At 46.5% G+C, this 19,099-nt stretch overlaps 1 protein-coding gene across 5 annotated transcripts in view; it reads left to right on the plus strand.

Annotated features, from left to right (window-relative positions):
• Positions 1 to 19,099, plus strand: part of ADAMTS9 (ADAM metallopeptidase with thrombospondin type 1 motif 9) — a 156,714-nt gene that overhangs the window by 120,140 nt on the left and 17,475 nt on the right. For all 5 annotated transcript variants that reach the window (XM_045807539.2, XM_087866877.1, XM_087866876.1 and 2 more), the window contains 7 exons: positions 10,301 to 10,474; positions 14,406 to 14,600; positions 15,687 to 15,819; positions 16,342 to 16,436; positions 16,552 to 16,646; positions 16,739 to 16,872; positions 18,778 to 18,869. In XM_045807539.2, coding sequence (XP_045663495.2) covers positions 10,301 to 10,474; positions 14,406 to 14,600; positions 15,687 to 15,819; positions 16,342 to 16,436; positions 16,552 to 16,646; positions 16,739 to 16,872; positions 18,778 to 18,869 — 918 coding nt within the window. The remainder of the gene's footprint in view (positions 1 to 10,300; positions 10,475 to 14,405; positions 14,601 to 15,686; positions 15,820 to 16,341; positions 16,437 to 16,551; positions 16,647 to 16,738; positions 16,873 to 18,777; positions 18,870 to 19,099) is intronic.

Genomic DNA, 19,099 nt, shown 5'->3' on the forward strand with positions numbered 1-19,099 from the left:
TTAAGATTCCACATGTAACTGAGATCCTACAATATTTGTGTTTCTCTGTCTGGCCGATATCACTCAGCACAATGCCCTCAAGGTCCATCCATATTGTCACAGATGGCAGGATTTCCTTCTTTTTGTGGCTGTTATATTCCAGTGTGTGTGTGTGCGTGTGTGTGTGTGTGTGTGTGTGTGTATACACATTTTTTTAATTCACACACCCATCGATGGACACCTAAGTTGCTTCCGTGTCTTGGCTATTGTAAATACTGCTACAGTGAACATGGTGGGCGGGGGGAGCAGATATCTTCTCAAGTAAGTGATTTTATTTCCTCCAGAGAAACACCCAGAAGTAGAATTGCAAGATCATAAGGTAGTTTTGTTTTTGATTTTTTAAAATATTTTATTTATTTATTTATTTGAGAAAGAGAGAGCACAGAGGGGGAGGGAGAAGCAGACTCCCTGCTGAGCAGGAAGCCTGACGCAACACGGGGCTCGATCCCAGGACCCTGAGATCATGACCTGAGCCAAAGGCAGACACTTAACCAACTGAGCCACCCAGGCACTCCCTGTTTTTAATTTTTTTTTAAACATTTTATTTGTTTACTTATTTATTTGACAGAGAGAGACAGCCAGCGAGAGAGGGAACACAAGCAGGGGGAGTGGGAGAGGAAGAAGCAGGCTCCTAGCCGAGAAGGGAGCCCGATGCGGGGCTCGATCCCAGGACCCTGGGATCACGCCCTGAGTCAAAGTCAGACACTTATCGACTGAGCCACCCAGGTGCCCCCCTGTTTTTAATTTTTTGAAGAACCTCCATACTGTTTTCCATAGAGGATGCGCTAATTTACATTCCCACCCACAGTGCACAGTGCGCAGGGGTTCCCTTTTCTCCAGACCCTCGCCAACACTTGCTGTTTTTTGCTAATAGGCATTCTAGCAGGTGTGAGGCGGTATCTCACTGTGGTTTTCATGTGGGTTTCCCTGATGATTAGCAATGGTGAGCACCTTTTCATATGTCTGTTGGCCATTTGTATGTCTTCTTTTGAGAAATGTCTGGTCAGGTCCTTTGCCCATTTTTAGTTTGATGTAGTCCCACCTGTTTATTTTTGCTTTTGATACCTTTGTTCTTGGTGTCACATTCAAAACAATTATAGCCAAAACTAATGTCAGGGATCTTACCCCCTATGTTTCCTTCCAGCAGTTTTATGTTTTCAGACCTTTCTGTTTCAAGTCTTTAATCCACTGTGAGTTCATTTCTGTGTATAGTGTAAGGTAGGAGTCCAGTTCCATACTTTTGCATGTGATTGTCCATTTTCCCCAACACCATTTATGGAAGAGACTGGCTTTTCCCCATTGTATCTTCTTGGCTCCTCTGTCATAAATGAATTAACCATATCTGCATGACTTACTTCTGGACTCACTGTTCTGTCTCATTGATCTATGTATCCTTTTTTATGCCAATACCATTCTGTTTTAATCCCTATAATTTTGTAATATAGTTTGAAATAGGGAGTGTGACGCCTGATGATCTTTGTTCTTCTTTCTCAAGATTGCTTTAGCTATTCTGGGTCCTTTGTGGTTCCATGCAAATTTTCGGATTGTTTCTTCTATATCTGTGCAAAATGCTACACAGCACGTTGGGTAGAAGAGCACCCTTCAGACCCCCCTCAGTCACAATGCTCACCCTCCTCTCTTCCTCCTACCTCCTTGATAAAGATTGCATTAAATCTGTAGATTGCTTTAGGTACTGTGGACATTTTCACAATAATTTTGCCAGCTCGTGAGCACAGAATATCTTTTCATTTATTTGTGTCATTTTCAATTTCTTTTATCAGTGTCCTAGAGCTTTCAATGTTGGTTAAATTTATCCATAGGTGTTTTATGCTTTTTGATGCAATTTTGAATGGGATTGTGTTTTCACAACCATATTGTTAGCCCATGTGGGGATCAGCCTTCCGTCCCTGTCCTTCCCTCTCCCTCACCCTCCTGATGGATTGAATCCACTGTTTACAGTCATCTCTTTTCTTTAGGATTTTTGCTCCTCTGTCTACTCACTTTTTTTGCTTGTTTTCTTTCTATATGTTTTTTACTTCCACCAGACGATGGTGGGAAGGAATGGCTAAAGTAAATTTCAAATTAATTGCACTTGAGCCACACAGTTATTGGGAACCCCAGAGGCTGTGGAATTCTGCAGACTGGTTCATATCCCAGGACTGTGACTTTTTAGCCATGTGACTTAGAACAAGGATTCTTGATTTTTCAGATCTTTGGGTTTGCCACCTGTAGAAGGGGTATAATAATAATGATGCAGAGCTGTTCTGGGAAATTTAGAGATGGCAGAGTGGTTGGGAGATTGATGATATCAGATATGGAAGGAAGAAAAGGCTCCCTGATCTCTGTCTCCCTCAGAGTTACCTCTTGATTCTCTTTGTAGTCTTGTTTCAGACCCACCGCTGCCAGCTTTCTCCCTCTCCCTCTCCCTCTTCGTCTTGCACCAGACTCGACCCTGGGTAACTCTTCCAAGGAACAGAAAGTAAGAGAGTGTTCCGAAATGAATCTAAGCTGACTGCTTAAGCTTTAGCCAACTTTTGAAAATGCTGGAGCCAATCAGGGAAATGCAAGCTCCATTTACAATTCCTTCTGAATTCCAAAGAGTGGAAACCTTGCCAAATATGCACTGAGGAAGTCCCTTCTCTGATCTTACAAAATAGGCCTAGAAGTGTACAGCTTTGCATGCGCTATGCGGATGGATCTTTTAAAACCCTTCCTCAAATATTGCTAGCAAGCTCCACATTGGAGCGGAACACCGATGGAGATAGCCTGACCTGTGGCCGAATTTAAAAGTGAGAGGTTAACCGTTCTCACAAAGACAAAAGAATCTTTCGGTGGTGAGTAAAGCAGATTCTAATAGTTACCCTCCTGCAACCATGCTTTCTCACCTGCCTGAACCCGGAGTGCAAAGTCTGAGAAAGGTGGACCTGGGTGCTAAGAGAGGGTAGAGCACGAGGGGGCGCCCTCACTTGACACTGAATTGGCAAAATGAGGCTCAGGGCAGCTGGAGGAGGGACAAGATCCATCAAAAAGTCTTTGTTCTTCCTAGGCAGAGCATGCTGGGGGCTCTTTTATGTCATCACAGCCACTAGACTTAGAGCGAGTGTTGATAGCGGCTAGATCCGAAGTCTTGATTGCCTGTGGGCAGATCCTGTGTGTGCCTGGCAAAGTCCAAGTATAATTCTTCATTGTCCCTAACTTCATGATCAAGGAATCCTTGTTACACGGCACGTTGGGTAGAAGAGCACCCTTCAGACCCCCCTCAGTCACAACGCTCACCCTCCTCTCTTCCTCCTACCTCCGTACCCACCCACTCCCTCTGCTACCATCTTGCCTGACACCTACCTTGCGCAGACACGTGTCCTGACGTTCTTCCCCTCCACGAGTGGCACCTGGAGCTGGTGTTAGTGAGGATACCAAGGCCCAGCCTCAGAGCCGAGGACCACTGGATGGGATGTGCTAGAGGCATCCTACCCCAATACAGGAAGCTGTCTTCTTAGCAGGCCTTGGCAAGCACTTCAGAGCTCTTGTTTGCTTTTTGAGTGTGCATTTTTCTCTTTTGCTTCCCTCCTGTGAATTATTAAAACCCACTTGTTTGTTGGCAAGATGTGTTTCATGCTGGGTACATAGTAAATGGCAACCTCCTTATTTTGAGAAATAATCCAGGTGTCTGCTGTAAGGAGCACGAGGTCTACATACCCACGACAGTATGATCATCAAGGATGTTTTATGCAGTCACACAGGTTGTACACTGCACAACTCGAGGGCTACCATTCCCATAGGTTACAAAATGAGTGGCATCCCTTATATAGGGTTGTGGCCAATCCCAATGATAAAAATAATACATCTTATTGTTATGAAGTACTATGTTGAGTATTTTTATGTGGAAGACCTCATTTAACCTTTCCATAACTCTCTAATGAAGTAATTAAATGTTCATCCTCACTTAAAGATGAGGAAACTTGAGGCTTAGATAGGTTAATTCATCCAAGTTCATGTAGTTAGTAAGTAATCAGACTGGGATTTGAAGCCTGGAAGCCTGGCTTCTGGAACACATGCTCTGAATCTTTATATTCTACTGCCTCCCATGTCAACAGTCATCTACAGTGAATTATTTTATTTCCTTTTATAATGGCTTGTCTAGCCTCTTACTGCAGAGTTGACATAAAGTACGATTCCTTTGACTGGGTGAGCCTCTCACTCCCTTCAAAAAAGGAAATTCTGGGTCCCATTGGTTGACAGTAAGTCCTGTTGTTGGGGCGGTCTTAGTAGGGATGGAACACCTTGGGGGTCCTCCTTCATTCGTTGTGAGGCCTGGCTCCTGAGCAGCAGGGAAGGAGCATCCGTGTGCCCTCATGATACCGTAAGAGTACAGCCTGGACTGTACTGGAGGGCAAAACAATTAGAGAAGAGGAAAAGTGCTGTATACAGACGTGAATGTTGAGCTTTTAATATCACCTGCCAACTTCGGGCAAGTTATTTGACCTCCCCATACTCAGTTTTACTCACTTTAGAATTGTAATGTTCATGAGGCAAAATTCGTTTGAAAGTTACCATCATAGAGGATTTACTTCTTCATCGTATTACAATCTGACATATAAATTTACTTACAGCTGCAGAGGTCTTTTGATCAAATTTGAATGGTGAGCATGTGGTTACACATCTCCCAGCATTAAGGAATAAATCTCCCAGGACTTGCAAGTGTTCTTTTTTCCACCTTTACCCCAAGTATTCTCTTGTCCCTAGTGCCTCTGCATCACAACGAGGCTGCCCTGCTCCTTCACTCACTTCGGTCACCTTTGCCCATTTTTCAGACTTCACCTAAGATGTTACTTCTCAGAAGTCCTTGCAGATCACACCATTATCACCCATTTGAGGTCAGAGAGTTCATTCACCAGAGTTTTCCCCAGCATTTAGCACAGTACCTAGAGCACTGAAAACACTTCTTGAATAAATGAATCTATGAATGAACCAGAAGGACAAAAAAAGATAGGAAGAAGGGAAGGGGGGGAGGAGGGAGGAAAAACGAAAAACGTTATAGAGCAATATCTTTCTTAACACTTAGAATCATGACATTCTAAAACGTCTTTTAAAACCGTCAAGCCAACTCTGTTTTTCCTGTAAGAACAGATATTTTATTTTCTTGCCACATTGCCACAGACAAGCTGTGCTCGGATATGTCTGGCCTTCACAGGGCTGCCCACCCCATGGCTGTCTGGCCCAGTGCAGAGACTTGGACCACTCTCATACATATTTGGATTCCAAGGGCTTTTATTGAGATCAGCTGTAGAATGAGTCCCAAGTTTACCTCCTCAGCCCAGAAAAGTTACAAAAGAGCAGCAAGCCTTTGGTCAGTTGGTTACAAAAACGTTGCAGTAGGGAGTGATCAGAGTGGGGTGTGTACAGGCACTAGACATTGACCCTTTGTTACTCCTTCCCTCATTAATTTACTGGAGAAATCTTTATCCAGCACCTGCAAAGTGCTGGGCTCTGGGCATCCGGGACGCAGTAGACACTATGACACTGCTATGCTGAAGTTGATTGGCTCCTGGGAGAGACAGAAAACAAGCCCACAAACACGTTTTATGAAATTGCCAAGTGTGAACGATGCTGGGACAGGAAGAAGGTGCCGAGAGAGACCGAGAACGACAGGCCAGTCCTACCTTCCCTAGGGTTATTGGTTGGAGGTGAAGGGCAGGAGGAGGCAGTTCCAGGTAGAAGGAGGAGGACAGAGCCCAGCGTGTCTGCAGACAAAAGCGCAGCACGGCAGGAGCCGAGAGAAGGCTGAAGTGAGATCGGACCTGCCAGAGCAGCCAACTAGGGTGTGTCCCGCAGGCCCCGGCAAGGGTTTGGGTTTTCTCCCAAGCTATGGGGGGGGGGGGGGTAACAAGCCCCTTCATGACCTGGTCTCTGCCCACCTGTTGAAATCCCCATCTCAGTTGGAACTGTCACCACCCCCACCTACTGTGGCCATTCCTGTGCCCTACCTCCCCGTGACATTCACCACGACCTCCACGCTGAGCCCCTCCTGCGAATGCCCCCTTCTCCTTCTTGCCTGCTTAACCCATCTCTTCATTCATTCCTCCCCTCATCCTCCGGTGCTTGGGTACCACTTTCAGCGCTGTGCGAATTCTGGAACCTGGTCCCTGGTCCTTTCTCTCCTCCTGCTGTCAGAGCTGTGGAAGACCCTGGCGGCTTCTTTCGCCATCATGCTCTGTTACGAAACCCGTGTCTGCCCATACAGCCGTAGGAGGCAGCCCTAAGTGCTCACCAGGTAGCCGGCTGTCCTGATTGGTGGACTGCTGGGTGGGAGTTTCAGCCACCCGGGTGTCATAACCGAGAGAGCACATGACTAGAAAGATGTCAAGGCTGTATCCCAGCACCCAGCACAGACCTTGGCCCGTAGCAGATACTGGCTGGAGGAGTGAATAACTTTAAAAGTATCAAATGTCTCCATACTTATTATTTCTGCCTTTTCCCCTACATATATATTATTTGGGGGCAAGAATGTCCAAACTCAACGTACCTAACTTTGACTTTAAAATGAGCTTTGAGAAAGAACCCATTGGTAATTTGAAGACTGCTTTTTCTTTTTTTAATTTAAAGCATTGTTAGATAAATTGACTTGTAACTGCTGTTCCTTATGACATAAAAACTCTACGTCGCACACACAGAACCCATGCTGTCAGAGTCCCCATTTGTTCTGTGACTCTTCTGTGCACTCACTAGCTCACGGTGGTAGTCTTACACCAGAAGCAACACTACAAATTATTTTATCTGTGAAGAAACTCAACAGTCTTAAAAGGTAGAGTTGTGACTATGGGAAGTGATTTTTTCCACCCATGGTTAGGACAACTCACCGAAAAAGCATAAAGCAACTTCATTACCATCCTTTGGGAAAGGCACTTTCTACGCATCGCATAAAATGACCCTTTTAGACCATCACCCTATGGTCAACCTATCTGGCTAAATAAAATAGTACTTTAAAAGTTTATTTTAGGTCTTCTTCACTCTCAAATTTGGACAGGTATTTTCCTCCACATTTAAAGGCATATGTAGCCTGCGGGACAGTGAGCAAGCTACCCAATTTAGCCCACCCCGTGACCACTGACTTGCTGAATTACAGTGTGTCCTAAACTTCAGGGAGGCTGGTGGTGTTACTTATGCACTTCGGATATAGTTGTTGTTGTTGTTGTTGTTGTTTTCTCAAAGCTGCAAGGAGAATTGAGAAAAACTTTTGGAAGTTAAAATGAGGCTAGTTGAACTTTCTGGCTGTTTTTAGAACATTCTAGGTCATATTCTAGGACAGAGGAAAGAGTCCTTATCCTGGGGCCAGGGGGTGGGTGGCGATATTACCAAAAGCTGATAAAATGCAATAGCTTGGGTGGGTTTGTCTTCTGCTCACCCAGCCCCTGTGCTCGAGTTAGGACTGCAGGAGTAGAGCCTTGACAGGTGACCTTCACAGCTGCTGACTAATTCTAAAGCATGGGACAAGTCACTTATTCACTTAGCTTAATTTTTCTAAAAGTTATGTTAAAGGTAAGGTTCTCCAACTCCCTTTTCCACTGTTGGCAAGAAAGTTTTTATGCTAGTTAACCTTTCTTAAAGACCAAGGCAAAAGCACTTAAAAAGCAAACAAGGGTCCGGGAAAGTTTGTATTTCTGCTCTGAAGTGTTACTTATTGACACAGATTGCGGCCCTGGGGATGAGTGCAAATGAGAGCACGCTGGAAGGTTTGGTCCAGTTCAGGCTGCCCGGTCATCAGAATCTGAGTGGCCTAGGTCTTCCTGTTCTAAGGAATTATTTTCTCTGTGGGCAGTTAAGTATTTCTTTTGCATCTATCTACACATCACAGATTAACCACATTTTTGTTTTGTTTTTAAACGTCCACTGGCTCTGTAATTCCTTTGGCTTTTTTTTTTTTTTTTTAACGAATAAACAAAAGTGTCCTTACATCACAGTGGTACCCAGCATACTCCAGAGGCCCAGGAAATGCCAGGCAAGGGCTGTGCTAGGGGTCTTGGAAGTGATTTGCTCCTCAATGCTCTCCCCCCGAGCTTTCAATTCATATTTGTACCCCCAGAAAAAATGAATGACTCCACATTCTAGACCCTGAGGTTTGCTTCCAAGCAGCAGAAACTATGAGTTAAGTTTGCAGATGAGAAGGGTCTACCAGGACATATCACATGGTCCTTTTACTTCCTAAAACAACAAAGAGGCTCACAAAAGACACAGGGTACACCACAGGACCCAGTGTTTCTACTCCCGGCTGGACCGAAGAGAAGTGCACTCGGTGTTCAAACTTGGACACACATGCACATGGCGACACCATTCACAATAGCCAAAAGGTGGAAACAACCCAGTGTCCATTGTCATTTGAAGGGCAAAACATGGTGTAGCCACACAACAGATGATTATTCAGCCAGAGAAGGAATGGAGCACTGAGTCACACTATGACATGGATGAACCCTGCAAGCGTCGTTCTAAACAAAGAAGCTGGTCATAAAAGGCCACGTGTGGTAGGATTCCCTGTATATGAAATAGCCAAAACAGGCAAACCCGGAGAGACAGAGAGCAGATCGTGGTTGCTACAGGCTGCTGGTTGGGGAAGTGGGGACTGACTGTTTAATGGGTACGAGATCTCCTTTTGGGGTGACAAAAATATTCTGCAACCACATAGTGATGATGATTGTATGACATTACAGATGATTAAACGACAGTGAATTGTGCCCTTTAAAATGGTTGCAATGGTAAATGTTACATGTATTTTACTACAGGAGGAAAGAAAGAAAGAAAGAAAGAAAGAAAGAAAGAAAGAAAGAAAGAAAGAAAGAAAGAAAGGGAAAGAAAGAAAAGAGGGAGGGAGGGAAAAAGAAAAGAAAGAAAAGAAAAGAGGAAAGAAAAGAAAAGAAAGGCACCAGGCATATCCAAAAAGACTTTCTGAGTCAGACTGGATCCCAAACTGAAATGCCTTCGGGATGAGACAGGTAATAAAAGGGAAGGAGGCGTGAGAAAAGAGAAAGACAGGTTGGGATCTGTGGGTCTCCCCAAATACTAAAAAGAGAAAGTTTAGAAGACACCATGCTAACAACAGCTCTTGGTTGTTGTCAGTGAGTTAGATAAGGCCGAGGGACAACAGAGTGTGTAATCTTGGTGTAAAGGAAACAGGAGGCCCCTGGCTTAGCTCATTGTGGTTTTCCAAGGTAGTTTAGAGTCTTGAAATGCTGGGTGACACAGATGCTTTAGATAGGACAGGCTTTGAGAAACCTTTAGCAACACAGATAACTAGGTTAAACTTCAAAGGTGAGGTTTGTTGTTGGTTAAAGAGAAAAGATAAAGACCTTGTGGGCAACATAGAGATAATCCGAGAACAGAACCTACCGCTTGCTCTATATTCCTGCCTTGGTTTATGGAGATAAAAACATGTGTCCCATCTCCCTCACAAAGAGATGTTTGATCTGGGGCAGGGCATGTAAGCTAAGTCCCAGTTTCTCCACCTGAAAAATGGAGATCATAGGACTTGCTAAATCTCACTACCTATCTGTCTACGTCCTCCTCATCTGTCTTTGCTCCTAAAATATAAGCTCCTCCCTGAGAGCAGGGGCTATGCTGTGCGTGTCCACTCTTGTTGACCCAGGACCCATCTCAGGGCCTGACACTAGGAACTTGGTGAATATTTCCTGAGCGAACGAGGATGAGAGCAGTCTGTCCTAGAGAAGAAAAGGCAGTCGGGGGTCACGACAAAGCAACGTCTGTCAAGCCCCTGAAGGGGTATGACTTGGGAGAAATGAAATTTGTCCTTCATGCTCCCCTGGAATGGACAGCTAGAACAAAAGGCTGCCATCTGCAACGTGATATGTTTAATAGTAAGATGAAATGGGCCACCTGCACAGATGACAGCCTCCCTGGCTCTAGAGGTATTTAGACACCAGGGCAACAATCACTTCGCTGTAAGTTTTAAAGGGATTCGTATTTGAATGAGTAAAGTAATCAAGCCTTAAGGTCCTTTCCACACCTGAAATCCATTCATTCATGCTTTCATTCCTTCATTCCAGTAGCCACTTACCAAACACTTGTCACTGTGCCTGGAACAGTGTTGGGGGTAAGTGGGATAAAGCAATGAGTTCTCTGATCTTTCCTGCCCTCAGAGGCCTCGCAGTCCTAATGGGTGTATAGATGCGAAAATAAATCTCTATAATAACAGCATATGATCAGCTGTATATTACTTTTCCATATCGACACCTGTTTTGTCTGTCGTGAACAGTGCACCAAGACATGCGGCGAAGGCTCCAGGTACCGCAAGGTGGTGTGCGTGGATGCGGACAAAGGCAGCGAGGTTCACGGCGTACAGTGTGACCTGAGCCAGCGGCCTGTGGACCGCGAGAGCTGTAGTTTGCAGCCCTGCGAGTATGTCTGGATCACAGGAGAATGGTCAGAGGTACGTCCCCAGAATTCTGTAAACACCTTCAGGTCAGTGACAGCTTGAGGGCAACAGAGGGGCCAGGGCAGGAATGGGGGAGACTCGGACCCATCTGCCAGTTCTGCCTTCTGGGGCCAGAGCGTCCCATGTGCAAGATGGGAGAGCGCTTGAGATGTCATGCAATTCTGTGACTCCCCTTGACGCCCTGTTTGTATGATAAGGAAGGAGAATCATCACTGGGCCTGCAAGTTCATTTGATGGCTGTTGGTGTCTGAAGAAAGTTAAGGTCAGAAAATGCCCTTCGTGGGGCGCCTGGGTGGCTCAGTCGTTAAGCGTCTGCCTTCGGCTCAGGGCGTGATCCCGGCGTTCTGGGATCGAGCCCCACATCAGGCTCCTCTGCTGGGAGCCTGCTTCTTCCTCTCCCACTCCCCCTGCTTGTGTTCCCTCTCTCGCTGGCTGTCTCTCTGTCACATAAATAAAATCTTTAATAAAAAAAAAAAAAAAAAAGAAAAGAAAAGAAAAGAAAATGCCCTTCGTGTCAGGGAGACAACAGGGAATGGTGGATACTATGACAAACCAGCACAAACCATGTGATGAGAGCAGACTTCTCTCCCTCTCTGGCAGAGGCCATGCAGAAATGTGTGTCCAGTGTTACCAGACCTGACTTTTCAAGGGAGGACAAAAATCTGAACTTTTATATGAGATCTCCTAACTTTAAAATGTGGATTCAAATCTTTTATTTGGAACATTGTGTGGGACAAACCAAACACTTCCATGGGCCAAATATGGGTAGCTTGTTTCACAACCTCCAATCCAGAGGAAGAAAGTAATTTTCCGTATTAGTCAAGAAATCAATTTCTTCTTCTCTCCATGTGTACACAATGCCTAACCTAGAAACTTTTTATTATTAATATACCAATGGTAATAATAGCATGATTGTATTGTTTTCAAGCCTCATAACATTTTCAAAGCCTGAAAGACCTGTAATATGCAAACCAGGGTGTCATTGCCCAAAAAGAATGAGAGGTGCAACTACCTGGGCTCAGAGCAAAGGTGTTGAAGATTTTTAGGTAGGATGCTCGTCACTGGACCCTCTTTCAAGTTTGACAGGACAGCAATTTCACATTTTAATAGGAGGAATATTGGCGTGTAGATGAAATGTGTTGGGTGTTGAATTGTTTCTGCACTGTAGCTGGCCTGAAGTCCTTTCTAACTATGTCTCCCATCCTTCTCTTTACTCCAATGATTTTGCCTCCCCTTCTCCATCCAGCAGACATCTGGCTGTGTCTGGAGACATTTTTGATTGTCAAAACTGGGAGAAGCGGGATGCTCCTGGTATCTAGTGGGTCGAGGTCAGGGATGCTTCTAAACATCCTACAGTCCGTGGGACAGCCCCTCCCCTGCCACACACACTCCCAACAGAGAGCCATCTGGCCCAAAGGGCAATGGTGCTGAGGTGGAGAAACCCTGCTTTACCCCCACTCTGCTTGTTCTCTGTGTGCTCTTAAGAGTGGAGGGGAGACATGGTCCAAATCATTAGGAAGTAGATTTACCATTGGCTAGCCAGGAACCCAGGGAGTCCAGATGCTTGTTCAAATAGTCCTTGACTTTGAGTTTGAGGCATAAGTTCCAACCCATTCAAATCCCAGGGAGGGTAGGGGAAGGTACATGGGGAGGGCTCCTCTCTTCTCTTCGATTCACCTCTCCTGGTTCCTCATCAGGCATGGTCCGTAACTTCTGGTTCTTAGCACTGTCCCACCAGGCCATGCCCTGGCTTGCAGTAGGGGGAAAGCCTGCCTTTCTGTCTCTCCTTCCTCAGGCCTCTGTCCCTCTCTGCCTCCTGGTGGCCTCCTCTTAGTTGGTTTCTGGCTTAGTTCTTGGTTCTGGAGTTTCTACACCTTTCACACTGTGAACATTGGCCTCTTCATCTTAGCCAGTCTTTTGTGTGCTGCTATTATTATGCTAAAAGAATTTTGATCTCTTTCTAAGACTGAGTCCTGTCACTCCTATAGATTTATTTTAACCTTAATCTTAACCCGCAACAGATGAGATTTAGAGATTAAAAAAAAAAAAGAAAGAAAGAAAGAAAGAAAGCCTTCCATATTGCTATAAATTCTCGAATGTATCATGGATTGAGAACTCTGCAAATTTACAGGCAAAGTTGCAAGGGTTAGAGATAGGTCCTCACATGGATGCAAGGACCATGGTGCCAAAGGCACTGGACCAGAAATCCCTCTAGAAAACTTCTGGTAAAACGCAAGGGCCCCAGCAAGCCCTGCCTTCTCTGCGGGACCTCCGCTATCCAGCGAGCTGTGTGCTTCTTTCTGGGCTCTACTTGAATGTGGGGAGGCCTGGGCCAGATGGGGAAGGAGGACCCATCCCCCCTTGGCTGATGCATGCATTTTCTATGCTCAGGCCTGAAGTGTCTCACCAAGGCAAGGAGTGCACATTCTTATTCCTTCATCCTGCTTTACTGTTCTTTTCCAATCAGAGAAGTAATAGATGTTCATGAAACAAGCACAAGGCCCAAGGCATGGGGAGTCCAGAGTAAGAGCGTCCTCACTCCCTCCTCCCTCCCAGCCTGGACAGACAGACAGACAGTGCCACATGAAACACCCCAGACTAGCTTCGCCCGCCCCTGGGCCTGGCATCTGCTGGCTCTGCGGGCATTTGAACATCAGCAGCCGAAGAAGGAAGAAATGTAGGCAGGATGCTTCCAGGTCTCGAGCCAGTGGAAAAGGAGGGCCCGGCGGCACTCTGTGCCTCTGGCTGGGCCTGCTCCCTCCTTGCCTCCAGAACCTCTGCAAGGGGCATCTTCTCCCCAGAGCAGTTATGGGAGAGGAATGCCATGTGGCTTAAAGCAACAGCCCAGAAGATGTCCAGAATGAATGACACTGGCTTTTAATAGCTCGTGAGACCTGATGGATGCTGTGATCCCTCACCCCAGAAAAAGCACCACACACCGCTTGCTGTGGACTGTTTCGGGGGTTCATATAGGCCACCTCAAACAGCCTTTGGGCTCAAGAATCCTGATTCTCTCACTTAATTTTACAAGAGATAGGAGGTTATTTGATGACACTGTCTAAAAATACTATCAAAACTAAATTCACTATACTTCCATGTTAGTTTTTAAATGTATTTAAATGTATTTAAATGTATTTTAAATGTATTATATAAAACACTTAGCTGGCGAGGTTGAGCATATTTGAAAATTCCATCAATAACCAATTAGATCAGGGGAAGGATCTGGGACACTAGTAAGACATTCATTCTTTCTTCTTTTCTGTGTTGTTTGTGTATTTTTAAATGCCGTGTAATTATGGTAAAAAGGTTAAGCAATCACTTGATCTGGTGAGACGGAGAAAGAGAGAGGGTAGAGGTAATAGTTCAAGATATATGGGCAGGAGAGAGAAGAGAGGATGTTAAGTGGAGAGCAGATGGGAAAGCAAAACGCATGGAGCTTGGAAGGAAAACTGTCCTGGAGTCCCCTCTTGCCTAAGTGCTTGGGTTTCACACCTAACTCAGGTGGGCTGTGACACTCCTCCCATCCCCCCATGGTCACAGCTCTGGTATGGTCACTGTAGGTTTGGAAAAGCTTGCGGTCCTGGTGGGGATCCTATAAATGGGGCCAGGGACAGCTGGAGCCCCACCCCCTTTTTCCCCTTGAAATCCAAAGAAGAGGCCCAAAGCGCCCCCACCTGCCCTGGGGGGCCAAGAAGATACAGTGGAAGCACTAGATCCTGGAAGGTGTGGTTTCGGGTTGCATGGCCCCTGAGGGCTCGGGGCCTGCCACTTGAAATGCGTAAACTAGCTAATAAAGTGAGGGCTTTCTGCAGAGGAGGCCGGTGGCAGCAGCGTCTGGGGTCAGCGCTGGATGTGGAGGTCACGGCCTATTGTGGGCTGCCCCCAGGCGCTGCTCAGCCTCTCCTCCCGACCCCTGTCTTCCCAGTGCTCAGTGACCTGTGGAAAGGGCTACAAACAAAGGCTCGTCTCCTGTAGCGAGATATACCCCGGGAAGGAGAATTATGAGTACAGCTACCAAACCACCATCAACTGCCCCGGCACTCAGCCCCCCAGCGTCCACCCCTGCTACCTGAGGGAGTGCCCTGTCTCGGCCACCTGGAGAGTCGGCAACTGGGGGAGCGTAAGTAGACCGTTTGGTCATCAAATCCAAAAGCGTTGGGATCCCAAACTCCATCTTAGACACATCCCGCCTGACCCATCCGAGTGATTCTCCTCCCAGCTGAAATGATGAGAAGACACGGGAGTTAACGTCTTGAAATGGGCTTATGGGAGGAGAAGGATTTTCTTCTCCGGTGGCAGGATGGCCCCTATGCATAGAGCATGGGCTCCGAAGCCGGACAGCCTCCCTGTGAATCCCGGTGCTACTACTTCCCAGTTGAATGCAAAGGGCAACACTTTTGTGTCTCAGTTTCCACATCTGCAAAGTGGGTGGTTGTGAAGAAGTCAATATGTCAACAGCTGTCAGATTACCATAGCAATGTCAAGTTACCTGTGTTTTACCACAGGGCTTCTAAAAGCAAGCCCCCTAGAACTCTATCACATAGTAAGAGTGACAGAAGACTTAGTCATTGCTTCTGTGGTCAGGAAGTCAATATATCCTAGCCCCTCTTTAACGGGAGTATTTCATTGCATTAGGGGCACAATACGTGAGACTATTTTAAATTGGGACTGCCCTGAAATCTTGCCACCGCCCCGGGCTCCGGACTCCTAGGTTCTCAGGATTGGAAAGTGATGAGGTGTGAAGTACGAGATCAGTTGAAAGTAGTTAGGGTTTGATTCCCAGCTCCACCATGACCTTGAACAAATTTCTTTTGACATGCGCGCCCCAATTTCCTCTCTGTAAAAATAGAATAATGGTAGTACCATCTCAGAGAATTTTTGTGAGGCTTAAATGAGAATACATATATATATATATGATATATATATATATCATATTGGGTACACATACCCTATGTCTATATAAACACATATGTAAGGCACACACATGTATAAACGTCTGGGTATCATGCTTAGCACAGAGACTGGCCAGCCATACGTGTCCCATACATGTCAGCTGTTGGGTTTTCAGAAGCCTGAGGTCTGAAATGACACTCTGGACATGACGCCTCAGGCTGTGAGCTGCGTGCCACAGAGCTGTCCCCTCCCCGCCCCCCCCGTGTTCAGCAGCTGCACCCCTGTGCACCCCTGACTCTGTTCTGCCTTGTAGTGCTCAGTGTCTTGTGGCGTGGGAGTGACACACAGATCTGTGCACTGTTTAACCAACGAGGACCAGCCCAGCCACTTGTGCCCTGCTGATTTGAAGCCAGAAGAGAGGAAAACGTGTCACAACATCTATCACTGTAAGTTCGCCCGCGGAAGCCATCTTTCTGGGGCATGGGGAACGGGGTTTCTTTGTTTCTTTGTTGGCCTACCCTTTCTGGAAATAGAGAAGTCATAAGAGAAAGAAGGACTGGGGATGTAATGCACAGCATGAATTCTGTAGTGAACACAGATTTTGGTGCATTTGAAAGTTGCTATGAGGGTAGATCCTACAAGTTCTCATTGAAAGGGGAAAAAACATTTTGTCATTGGTTTTGTTTTGTTTTGTTTTTTGTATCTCTCTGAAATGATGGGTGTTAAGTAAACTGATTGTGCAATACACCTTAAACCTATAGGGTGCTACATGTCTCTTAGCTCTCCGTAAAACTGAAAGGAAGAATAAAGAAAACATTTATCCCCCAAAAGGGCAAGAATTAATTTTAAAGAAATTGTACCCCTTTTTTAAAGCAACATAGTGTTAGTATGAACAGGATAGTCACTCCATAGCGGACAGTGGGCATCTTGGAGCGTCACGCTCCGTTTTTGCATTTTGTGTTTTCTAGGTGAGTTACCCCAAAACTGCAAGGAGGTAAAGAGACTGAAAGGTACCAGGGAAGATGGTGAACATTTCCTGCTCATCAAAGGAAAGCTCCTGAAGGTGAACGTTGGACATCAGTCATTATTTCTAGAATGATTTGGGAGTGTGTGGTCCTGGGCCTCATCGTCTGGTTGCTGAGCTGCTCTTCATTGGCTATTTCTGGTCTGTCTTTCAGATCTTCTGTGCAGGGATGCAGTCAGACCACCCCAAAGAGTACATTACGCTGGTCCATGGCGACTCAGAGAATTTCTCTGAGGTGTACGGGCACAGGTAGGCGAGCTCAGGCTCAGAAGAGCACAGACGCCTTCAGAACCCTGGAAATACCTTCCCATGCTTACCAGAACATTCTCTCTGTACTGCAGGTTGCACAACCCAACCGAGTGTCCCTACAACGGGAGCCGGCGGGATGACTGCCAGTGTCGGAAGGACTACACGGCAGCTGGGTTTTCCAGCTTCCAGAAAATCAGGATAGACTTGACGACTATGCAGATAATCAGTGAGTCCAGGGGAATGTCACGGGGGAGGGAATGTGTTCATGAGTCTCTCCATTCAGCCAGCAAGCTGCACACTGCTCACTGGCTAGAGACAAGGCTCTGAGATGCCAAGGGGAAGCAAGACGAGCTGCCTGCAGTCCAGTGATGACAACCCGGGTGCAAGGGTCCAAGCTGCGTGGGGGCAGGGTTTGCCCGGGGCGGAGCTCGGTCAGACTGCGGGGGAGTGAATGGAGGAGGTGAAGGCCTGACAAGGGTACTACTGCAGTGTGGGGCGTCAGGGCAGCATCCCCCAACACAGGACTCTGAACCTGAGAACTGAAGGTCAACTAGGAGTTAGCCAGGCACAGGGTATCAGTGTGGGGAAGGAAGTGTGGAAGCAGAAGTTTTTAAGGGAGAAGAAAGAGCAGATCAAGCCTCAAAGCTAAGAGACTCCTGTGGAATCATCCGTCCCCCGCGCGGCTCCCCCTTGCACAATGTATACACGTGCAGGGCCATAAGCCTAATATTATCTGATTGTCAATTCATGGAAGAAAAATGGTACACAGACTTCTCTTTTTTTTAGCATATTTTTAAAAAGATTTTATTTATTTATTGTCAGAGAGAGAGCATTAGCAGGGGGAGCAGCAGGCAGAGGGAGAAGCAGTCTCCCCGCTGAGCAGAGAGCCTGATTCTGGGCTCGATCCCAGGACCCTGGGATCATGACCTGAGCTGAAGGCTCAACCAACTGAGCCACCCAGATGCCCCCAGACTTACTTTTATTAACAAGCCTCCATGTGAGCTGATTTCATACCCAAGACTGCACTGCATTTTTTTTAGGGACATTAATCATAGGCGTGGTTAAAGACAGTCAAACTATCCAAACATGTTCCCTTGAATGAAGGAAAAACAGAAATCATGAATAATTAATTTTTCCTCATTAACATGGCTCGCATAATATCGCATTGCTTTCCTCTTGAGATAGACTAAAGTTGATTTGTACCGAGATCTTTTTTATTGCCTTCAGCCAGCCTGACGCAGGCTAAAGGCAGAGAGTCTGCGGTTTCTTGCTTAGAAAAACACTCCAGCTAAGACCCAGGGCTTCTCTGCTCTGAAGCTGCAAGGGCCCCTTTCCCAGACTTCCCTCCCGCTGGAGCATGGGTAACTGCAGAAAGATTAAGGCCTTTTGCTGTTCCTGAAAGGCTAGGCGGAAAGGTAAAAAGTTGCCTCTGCCTCCCGTTCCACGAGCAACAGCTTTTGTGGGATTCTCACTTAAACTGCTCCTGATCTGTGTTCCCCATTAGTAGAGCTGCTCTCAGGAGTTCCAAAGAGGGTTACAAACACAACCATTGTTTTTATTGGCTTTTTTTTTTTTAACTACAAGTGAGCCCCATACTTGAGAAACTGCCGCTAATACTTTCAAGATGTGGGTTCTAATTGCTCCACATTTTGGCAACAGTAGTGCATAGGCCATGGGAGGACAGATGAAGCCTCAGGGAGTGACTCCTAAGTAGTTGGAAATGCTGTTGTGGCTTATTTCCTCCTGTCCTTAAGCCTGGGAGGCGGTGTACGGGAGATCCACAACCGTCCAAGAACACTACATTTAATGGAGGGGATTCACATTTTTATGTGTATGAGAACCAAGTCCAAAGTCATCTTACACCCCCCTTTTGGCTTCCATACTGTGAAGAGACTGTGCAGATGAAACCCAGGGAACGAGGCTCTTGGCACCACAAATATAATGGGGGGAAAAGCGAGCGCACATCTGGACCCATTTGCTCACTAATGATCCTTTGGATTTCTTTTTTCTCTCCTACTCCCTCTTACTCTTTCTCTTACTACACTCCTTCCCTTCTGCCTCTCTGTGACTGTTGTCCCTTCTGTACCTTTTTGTCCTTCTGTCTTCTCCCCCTTTCTCCGAAACCCCACAGCCACTGACTTACAGTTTGCCAGGACGAGCGATGGGCACCCTGTCCCTTTTGCCACAGCTGGGGACTGCTACAGTGCCGCCAAGTGCCCACAGGTATGTGCGGGGGTGGGGGGCTCCACTGACCGAGGACCCACATCCCACCCTGCCCCCAGGGGACCCTTGGCTGCATCCGCTCCTGGGACTACTGTTAGAGGAGCTGCTCTGGAGGGCAGTGTGCCCGCCTGCGTCAACAGTCTCAGCAATGCTCAGAGCTACTAATCTAGGAATCCCTAGTGCTTCCCAAGGAACCCGGCAGAGCTACACGCCAGACTTCTGCATTCAGC

This window comes from Ursus americanus, chromosome 14 (assembly GCF_024610735.1).
Source record: "Ursus americanus isolate L20-20 chromosome 14, mUrsAme1.1.p, whole genome shotgun sequence".
In the NCBI taxonomy this organism is placed as follows: domain Eukaryota; kingdom Metazoa; phylum Chordata; class Mammalia; order Carnivora; family Ursidae; genus Ursus; species Ursus americanus.